The sequence below is a fragment of the Sprattus sprattus genome (assembly GCF_963457725.1).
Source record: "Sprattus sprattus genome assembly, chromosome: 1".
Taxonomy (NCBI): domain Eukaryota; kingdom Metazoa; phylum Chordata; class Actinopteri; order Clupeiformes; family Clupeidae; genus Sprattus; species Sprattus sprattus.
The window spans coordinates 20908318-20918317 of NC_137920.1; the positions used below are offsets into that span (position 1 = coordinate 20908318).

General features: G+C 39.6%; 1 protein-coding gene across 1 annotated transcript in view; it reads right to left on the bottom strand.

Moving 5' to 3' along the window:
• LOC308368514 (zinc-binding protein A33-like) overlaps positions 1-10000 on the bottom strand; it is a gene marked incomplete at both ends in the record, with an annotated part of 11494 nt that overhangs the window by 1017 nt on the left and 477 nt on the right. Inside the window, 6 exons of the mRNA XM_080842700.1 lie at positions 577-828; positions 1211-1326; positions 1653-1675; positions 3885-4097; positions 8446-8529; positions 9983-10000. The exon at positions 9983-10000 is cut by the window's right edge and continues 108 nt beyond it. Coding sequence (XP_080698826.1) covers positions 577-828; positions 1211-1326; positions 1653-1675; positions 3885-4097; positions 8446-8529; positions 9983-10000 — 706 coding nt within the window. The remainder of the gene's footprint in view (positions 1-576; positions 829-1210; positions 1327-1652; positions 1676-3884; positions 4098-8445; positions 8530-9982) is intronic.

The window sequence follows — 10000 nt, forward strand, 5'->3', positions numbered from 1 at the left end:
TAAAGGTCTTCTACTTGGCACCTCAGCTTAATGTAAAGGTCTTCTCCTTTGCACCCACCGACTGCACACCCCTCTTGCGTGCAGTGTTGTACCTGAACGTGTTCATTGAATGAAAGTTCATGAACTCGTTCATCATTTTGGTGAACGTGAACTGAACGAACTGTATTACTGCCTGATGAACGATACTTTCTGGTTTCTGTGACTGGCACGTTCACTCTTTTTAATTTCGTTCAATAAGGTGCCAGATTTATAGAGACTTCAAGGCGAAAAACACACCGTTTACAGTTCTGTATCCAATTTCTGCGTGTGCTTTCTTCTACTGTCTATGCCTGGTAAGTGTGAGAGCTCAGAAGTTGCGTAGAGGCCGAGAGTAGTATTGCAGACGTATAGGGATTTAGAAAAATTATAGCTTGCAACATATTGAAAAAAATACTGAACTAGTTCAATTTTTGGAGCTGTGAACTTAGTTTAAAACTTTGAATTATGAACTATGAACTGAACTATTTCATTTTAAAATTTGTGAACTATGAACTGAACTAGTTCATGTAGAAAGTGAACTTTCCCAACACTGCCTACCTGATCTTTGGATAGCCCAGAAGCCCCCCTCTGGGCATACTGGAGTATAGCCGTTGTTTAAGGTGCAGCATCCCAGCATCCACTCTGCATTCTCATCGCCCACGTCAACATCCCAGGAGTGCAAGCAGTCGTCGGCGATGCCCTCTGACCCCTGCACCAGGCAGGGGCAGCCTTCTTTGTTGCTAATGCATGTCAAGTCGTCCGAAAGAGACAGGCAGGAAGGGACAGCGTTTGGGTCCAGGGTCACAGGGTCTGGAGAACAGAAGTGGGGAACCATTGAGTTAGATGAGGAGAGTGAGAACCTCAAGAGATGGATTGCGTACAAGAGAGAAGAGGATGGAAGTGGAGAGAGAATGAGAGAATATGTGTTTGTGTGTGTGTTGTGAGTGTTGTGTGTGTTTTGTGTGTGTTTGTGTGTGTATGTGTGTGTATGTGTGTGTGTTTGAGAAAGACACAGAGGTGTCCGTATAATACTTTTGAGTATGATGTTCAGCCTTTAGAAACATTTCAGATTTTGTTACGTTGTATCTTTTCCAGATACTGATAACAAATATGCCACAACTTTTATTTGTTCCTGAGTGTATATTGTAAAAGAAGACGCATTAGGTAGCCATGTGGTTGCAGGGAAACTTGCAGTATGGCGCAATCCCCTTCATGTTCTCCCAGACTCTGAACTTCAGATTCCGCAGGTGCTTGGCCACATCTAATTTCTCATCTAAGTTTGGTGGATCTGGCTCCAAGGTCTGCACTCTGAAATCACACACACACACACACACACACACACACACACACACACACACACACACACAAGTCAGTGTGCACTCTGAAATCACACACACACACACACACACACACACACACACACATACAGACATGCACACACACGCACATGCACACGCACACGCACATGCACACGCACACGCACACGCACACGCACACACACACACACGCACACACATACAAACACACACACACACTCTTCCCTCGCACACAAACACACACACACACTCAAACAAGCACTCAGATACACAAGTTTGAAGATTTTACACAAATAACATATTAAAGAAGGCTCTCACATTGCCAGTGTGGAGTTGAAGTCCTGAAACACAGAGCACAAAATCAAATGATTAAGTTTAAACAGAAACGTATGGCTATTAAATCTGTTAGAATATGTTGAATTTCCAAAATAGTGGTAATAATGTCCAGCAGAGTGTTAAGTGGATGAAGTACTCTCAGCCTTTGCTAATTAGCACCATAGAAATCATCCACTGAAGATCATTTTGTGGCTTATATTAATATGAAAGCTGCAATTCCATGCAGTTGGTATTCTTTAGTCAGTTTAACGCGTTATTAACGGCGTTAACGCAAACCCATTTTAACACCGTCAATTTTTTTATTTAATTTTTTACGTTCTTTTTGGCCTCGCAAACTGTGTAGTAGGCTAACGTAACGTTTAAGTGAATGGTGAGCGCGATATGGCGAAATGGTTGATAAAAAGCATCTGATTAGAAAGTTTACCTTTAAAAGTTGTGTTGTGCAAAAGAAGCAAGCTTTACTGTTGTCTGAGAATGTCAACAGGCAGCTGGCTGAAAGCACAGAAGAAGTAGGCTTACCTTTTATTGGTAACCTAACTGTTACGGTTCATTGTTTTTTAAATAAGAGGCCTGGGGCCGTATTCACAAAGCCTTTTATCTTACCACTAGGAGTGCTACTAACTCGCGCTAAAACATTTTACGTAGGAGTAATTTCTTAAAAGTGATTCACAACGCCTCTGAGACCCACTCATACTAAGGATAATACAAACTCCTAAGCTTAAGATAAAAGCACCGTTGCTATGGATGACGTCGATTCTCATGCACGAGTTTAGAAGGGGTGAGGACGGTGATTGGTTGTTGACAGGCTCTCTCATTAAAAACTAATTTGTGACGTCCCTCTAACAATCCCACTATATCAACTGAAAATAAGAGAATAAGCTAGGCTTCAAATTAAGTCATATTAAATAGTTATGGACAGTGCAGTTAGCAGAATGCACACGCATGATGACAAGTTTGTGCATCCAACGGGAATGACACTTTGCACGTTGAGAGAAAAAGAAAGTGATCAATATTAAATATGGCAATTGCATGTAATCAAGGCAGTAATAATTAAAGCACCCAGTAAACTGTTAGGCTATTATATTTCCAGCCCTTGACCACTTCAAATATCAGCACGTACGGCCCTTAAAGCGAAACAAACGTGAAACGTAGCCTAAGCGTCCCAGGACCAATAGCCACTGTCACCCCAAAAAAAACCTGCTGCAGACCGCTCTCGGTTGAAATGCACGAGTCATCGGTACATCCAGGCCACGGTGGACAAAAACGTCGTCATCTTTTGATGGGGCAATTATTGTAATGTGTGTCCCGTCACTGGACATTCCTGCGATCGCCATGGAATTTACTTTGATCTTGTGTAATTGGCGATTGTCCAAAGGCAACTGGATAAACTGGGGTCTACAGTGCGTTGATAGTTTGATGAATTAAACGGCTGACTGATGATTCCCAGTGTCGTCATTTGCGTTTTCCACGAAGCCAAATAGGCTATCTTTATGTTTCCAAACATTTTACTTCGGGACACATCGTTGTTTAAAGGCGTCATAAAATGATTTTGTGAATTGCTCTTAGTAAAAAAATAGGAGTCCTACATTTAAGACTGACACGCCCATTATTTTTAGGAGTTTCTCTTAAATTCGCCACTTATGAGCTACTTTTAGCCCTAAGATTCTTTGTGAATACGGCCCCTGACCTCTATGTTCACAGCAAACTTGAAAAATATTAAGCCATGGTTTAACTGCACTATATGCTGACTCCTTGTTTATTCTAAAATATGCACTTTATAATTTTATTTTGTACCGCCCTGTTTGGCAATGTTGTTTTTCAATAAAATAAAACATTGCATAAAGCAAGCCAATCCACTTTTCCATGTTGATAAAATAAAATAAAAATAATGGAAAAAAAAATTGAAGGGACATTTAGAATAGATAAAAAAATCGCGATTAATCGCGATTGATTTTGAGTAAACTATGACAAAACTGTGATTAATCACGATTAAATATTTTAATCGTTTGACAGCACTAGTATTCATACATGGGGTGGTATGAAACTTCTTCAAGGGACCATAGAATGTGGGTGGTGTTAAACTTGAGGCGCTGCTGGTCAAAGGACCATAGAATGTGGCAGGCAGAAGGCTAAAGAGCTCTCTGATTTTTAGGGAGCTCACAGAGTCCTGCCTAGCAGGTTTCCCAACACTTATCTTCAGGTCTCCAAGGTTACCTGTAGGAATCTGATGGCATCTTGGACCTCCAGGTCTTTAACTCTTCGGGAAAAGTCGGCGATATCTTTCTTCGTCCTCGCGTTTTGGGCATTGTTGCAGAACTCCGCCTCCCTCCTGAGCTCGCTAAGTCTGGTCTCCTCCTCGTCTCGCAGGAAGTTGTGAAGCTGCTCAAAATCCCTCTTTATCTTCCTCTCTGTATCCTCAGCTCGGGTCTTTGAAAGAGATAGCATACACTGCTAAGCCTACCAGAGAGCCATAAAGCAGGGGTCGGCAATAGGCTGACCGCGGTCCGGGTCCGGACCCAACTGACGTTGTCTCCGGACCGAGACACATTTGCAATTTAAAAAAATAAAATAATAATAATTAAAAGAAAATGTTTTTTTTAAATAATTTTGACTAAGCGGTTTTAACATCTGATGTTTGGGTGACTTTTATAAATCTGTTAAATACATTAAATTAACCATAACTTTACGGTAGGCTATGTTTTTGTTTAAACTTTATAATGCCAGTAGCCAATCAGATGATAGCCTACTCTATGCAGCATGGGCTTGCTGTTAAAGTGCGTGTGAGGTGAGAGGGAAGGCAAAGCAAGATTCATTGCAGTTCGCGGTTGAAGAGAAAGATGGCATGCTCTAAGTAGAGAAAGGTAGACAGCGAGAACCGAGCTTTCAAAGAGTAGTGGACAAACGTGTACATGTTCATTCTGCCTGCGCGCAGTGGCACTTGTCGGTGGCACTTGTCAAAAGCAGCAACGCGAAACGCCACTACGATTATGAAGCACAAAGAATTTGATCAAAATAACCCTCTCAAATCCGAACTGCGAGCACAGAAAATACATGATCTTAAAGCCCAGTATGCCCTATCTACCATCATCCTGAGTAATTCATGCACTGCCCAACAACGGGCAAACGAGTGCATGAGTTCTGTAACTGAAAGTTTTCTAGGGAATATGCTGGACACTATGTTTAATGTTAATATGGAAAAAGACAATAAACACTGTTGAAATATTACTGAAATGTAGACCTTCATTTGATCTGATAGTTAGCTGTTGACCAAACAGACACTGATACTACTAGCGCCTAAAGTAGGCTACTTATATTGGCTAAATATGCCCCTGAATCATAATGCATACTTTGACTGTTGGTACATAAATCACATGCAGTCCTATATCAGTGAAATCCACGGTCATAAAAAATGTGTGATAGACCTCCGGACCCAAGCTTGAGGATTTAAAAAAAAAAAATGGACCCCTTTTAATTGGATACCCCTGCCATAAAGTATCCCAAAGTAACATAATGATGGTGGCAGTAATCCTAAGTAGAACAGTCAAAAGAAATACTTGATTGGATTACGTAATACTGAATAATATAACATGTGTAATACAGTGTGTTGCGCACAGATTGTGCCTTAGGTCTTACCTGAACCATTGTTTTATTGTTTTCAAACCATGTAATACAGGTCAGTTATATCCCCATAAAACCCGTATGAACTCAGAAATATAATATCTGAGTTAGTTCTTACATTTGGAAATGTTTTCATAAACACCAATTCATTCCTCTCTAGCATCAGTAATATCCCTGTATGAAGTGAGGTGAGTGAAGATTTGTGGCCTAAATTGTAAATATTTTTATGTTTATCTTATTTTGAATATTATTATATTGTGTAATTGTAATATAGTTTTTGAAACGTAATACGGGTAACTTAAACCCAATATTCACAAAGCATTATGAAAACATTCATAAAGGGTTAAACAGTATTCATGATGCCTCATAATGATTGATAAGTATTTATAAGTCTAAGTAAAGTCACAGTTTGGGACCTTCGGGCCTCTAGAGGCCGCCAAACAAAGAACTCTATTCTTGTTTTGTGTGTACCTGTGCTTTTTGTTTATTTCCTGTTTTTGCTGTCCTGCCATTTTTTGTTCACCTGCTCGTTAGTGAGACAGGTGACCAATTAAGTTTAGTATTTATACCTGACCTTTTGTCCGGTGCTCTGTTCCGTTTTCCCTACCCTCCGTACCTACCATCCTTAGTTTGAGTATGTAGGGTGTTCCGTTTTCGATCGCGGCGAAAAGAAGTATACCCGAAGGACCCGTATGTGTACTCATAACGGTCAAAACTTTGAGTGTGGAAGCAGGGTACACTGTCCATTCTCAACGGCCGCCATCTTGTCAACGTAGCGGAAGAGGCGGAGCCAGGCAGAGCTTTGCGTTTTATTTCGAAATCAATGGCGGACATAATGGCTATGGTGGCTACGATAGCAGAGTCAGAAGACCACAAGGCTACAGACCGTAAATGTCAATATCAACAGTAATTTAACAACTGTACTGATATTAAATGTACTACTAACATGTCATTCTCAAATTAAAGCCAGTGACATGAGTATTTTGGTGGTTTTTAACGATGTATACGGACAGTTAGCATACCTAAATAGCCTAGCTTGGTAGCATTACCATTGGTTCTGAATGGCAGTTATGCTAAGCAGCTGGCTATCCCCCCACCCGGGACTGTAGTTAATTTCCGGTAAGAGCACCACGGAGTATTAGATCTGGAACAACACTCACCTGCTGAGAATATGCGTACCTAGTAAGTGTGTACTGTGTACTGTGTACTGCGTATAAGTATACTCATAGTGGGATAGAAACGGAACATAGCACTGTTCTTTGCTGTGTTGTTGGCCCTGACAGGTAAGTCATAATAAGTCTAGAGAAGTCTCATAGCATAAGCCAATAACTATTTAAACATGAACATGACTGAATTCATGACTTGTTAAATTATATAGTATAAGCACTTGTAGCTTGAAGTATCAAAGTGCATACCAAAGCTACTTTTACCTCCTGATAATTGCCTCTTGATTTTTGGCTTATTTTAAATGCTGTTTTTTCCTGCCTCTGATCGTTTTGTTCCACCTGCTTGATAATGTGTCATTTGACCAATTAGTCAGGTATTTATAGTCAGGCATATGGTTAGTCAGGTATTTATAGTCAGGCATATGGTTAGTCAGATATTTATAGTCAGGCATATGGTCAGTCAGGTATTTATAGTCAGGCATATGGTTAGTCAGATATTTATAGTCAGGCATATGGTCAGTCAGGTATTTATAGTCAGGCATATGGTTAGTCAGATATTTATAGTCAGGCATATGGTTAGTCAGGTATTTATAGTCAGGCATATCAAGGGGGTGCAACGACGGACTCGTGAATGTCCGCACAGGAGGCCATTTTAAGGACGGAATAGTTCCGGGAGAGATCAGTGGTACGTTAGGTAACGTCAGTGATTTTCACAATCGTTTACACTTTTATCTCACGGAAATGTTGACGGACTTACAAATGACTTGATTTACAATCGTCATTACCTTGGTAATAATTCTGGATGCTTGAAAATGTTTAAATGGGCAGCTTAATTATGTATCACGGCTATTGTGTATCAGTCATTTTACATCAATTGGCGAGGCATAATTGTTCTTTCTTTTCAATATAACTTAAGTTGCACATAATAAAACTGAAGTTGCACATGATTTCCAATCGGGTTGGTTTGTTAAACATCTTACATTATGATTTCGACAGGAAATTGCTGACTTTATTGCCAATGAAGATGTCATAATTTTGTGCAGCCTGCTGTATTGAACGCTCCCTTGAAACGAGACCTGTCAGAGACCTGTCAATGTTATTTTCATATGAAAACCCATGTTTATAATTCTTCATAAGTATGTAGTGCCATCAGAAATATCTTACGTTTATAACAAACCAACCCGTTTGAAAATCGGTTGAAAATTGAGCAAGTTCTGGTTATTTAAAAAGTACCACTACCAACACAATGTTAAGGGGGAGTGAGCTATTCCGTCTCAAAATGGCCGAATTTTGCGGACATTTGACTCCGTCGGCCAGCAACGCAGGCAATTTATCTAGCCTTTATTATAGATATATATGAGGCATATGGTTAGTCAGGTATTTATTGTCAGGCTTATGGTTAGATGTTACAAGCTTGTTTGCAGGCTCATTACTGTGTTTTTGTCATATTGTTTTCTGGTCTTTAGCTTTCTGAGCTTTTTTTTTTTTTTTTTACTTTTTGGATTTCACCTTTTGTTGAAGAATATTGAAGACTATGTTTATTGGCACAATTTGCACTTGGTTCCTAATACATTGCTCAGTGAGCTCCTCCATGAACCAGCAAAAAGGGTTTGATTCTCGATTCTGGCCCTGACAATTTATTATAATGTTAAAGCTTTATGTTAAAATGAGTTGATTCACCAAATGCTCTTAATGGAGCCATATGTGACCCCATGACAATAGCTGTGTTGGACTAATACTATAACATCACTATATATATTATCCAGCTTTCTGAGTGTAGGGTTCTCATTTATAAAAAGTAATATAGACTTATGTCAGCCACTATAATGCATTATGAATACTTTATAAACATATACGTGACTTTTACGACTTTAACCTCTGCAGTTTTCATGTACAAAAGCCATCCCATAAATTGCTTCCGGTCACTTCCAGCAATGGTTGTTGGATTTGTTTATAGACAAATGCATCGAACCAATTGCTGGCTAGGGTACCTTTACATCCGGAGTGTCAATGGAGCCTGTTTGTTTGTTCGTGAGCGCATCCAGCCTCTGTTTCAAAGCTGTCGACAGCTTTACCTGAGAGATGAAGAAGACAACAACAAACACACATATAACACTGATCAATAAAGATGAAACACACATATAACACTGATCAATAAAGGTGAACAGAAAAAATATGCAGGATTCCTTATAAAGCCCAGAGAGCAAATCAAGAGCAAATGGCACGGTTTTATTATATACAGTAATTTCCGGACTATAAGCCACTACTTTTTTCCCACGCGTTGAACCTCCCGGCTTATACAATGACGCGGCTTATTTATGGATTTTTCCCACTTTCACAAGCTTAGTGCCTGAGGGGAGGCAAACAGTATTACAGCATTGCAGTTACTGTTTGCCTCCCCTCAGGTAAAATGGGAGATTAATGCTGGAGCTAAAAGGTTTGCTTCAAACGACGGGGCAGAAAATAACTTGATCGACAACTCACATTTAAAGCCAAATTGCATTTGAAAAATGTTGGAACCTCAAAAATAGATTTGGCTATAGCTAAAGTTGTGTTTCCTGGTTGTTACTGGTTATCGAATTGCTGTGATAGCTAAGGAAACTTTACATAACCTTAGCATAAACGATTTCAACGGAAGAGTTACATTTGCATGAAACGATAGCTAGTTATCTAGTATCCTTGATTTGACTTAAAATTATAATGGGAAGGGGTAGAAGCCCTCAGGGTGCCTGTGCAACTTCGTATGAAAGAGTCATATTCACAAATATTAACACGAGTTCATCACAAGCTAGCAGCTGCCCACTGTATGTACCTTACCTATGTGTGTTAAGAATGATAATATGAAATATGATAAACAACCCGTAAATAATGTCCGAGCTGCCAATTGAATGGTGATTTTGCATGTTGCTGGTGCTTACACCTTTGGCTTAAACAACACAGCGACACAACTGTCTTTTATTCTTTTATTGTCGAGATCGGAGGTTTTGAACCCAGTACAGCTCCAAACGACCAAAGTGCCCCCTCTCTTTTCAAACAATTCATCATCATCCTGCTCTTGAACAACATCACTTTCTGCGTGTTCGCTCATCCTCGATTGCTCACTTTTGCACTTAATAATAAGCTATATATTTGTATAATATTAGTACGTAGCATGCCTACTAACTGTTCTTGTTACAAGCCGTGTTTCGTGTAAAGTTAATTTGTTTTCAATGTACCGGTAGGCACAAGCGACTTATAGACATATGCGGCTTATTTATTTTCCAAAGAATTTTTAAGAAATTCAGTGGGTGTTGCTTATATTCAGGTGTGCTCAATAGTCCGGAAATAACCGTACATTCCTTTTTTTTGCTTTGTCAGAGAACAAAAAAACAAATCACACATATGACTCGATACAGGTGTGCTAGACTGTAACTGGCTGAGCAGGAATTTCTTGTACTTAAATTCCTTTAAGGTTACACCAAGTTAAATTAATTTAAGGTTTAAGTATATTAAACTATGAATGAGTGTCAAGTGCTTGCAATGCTTCACCTTGCGATCCTTCACAGC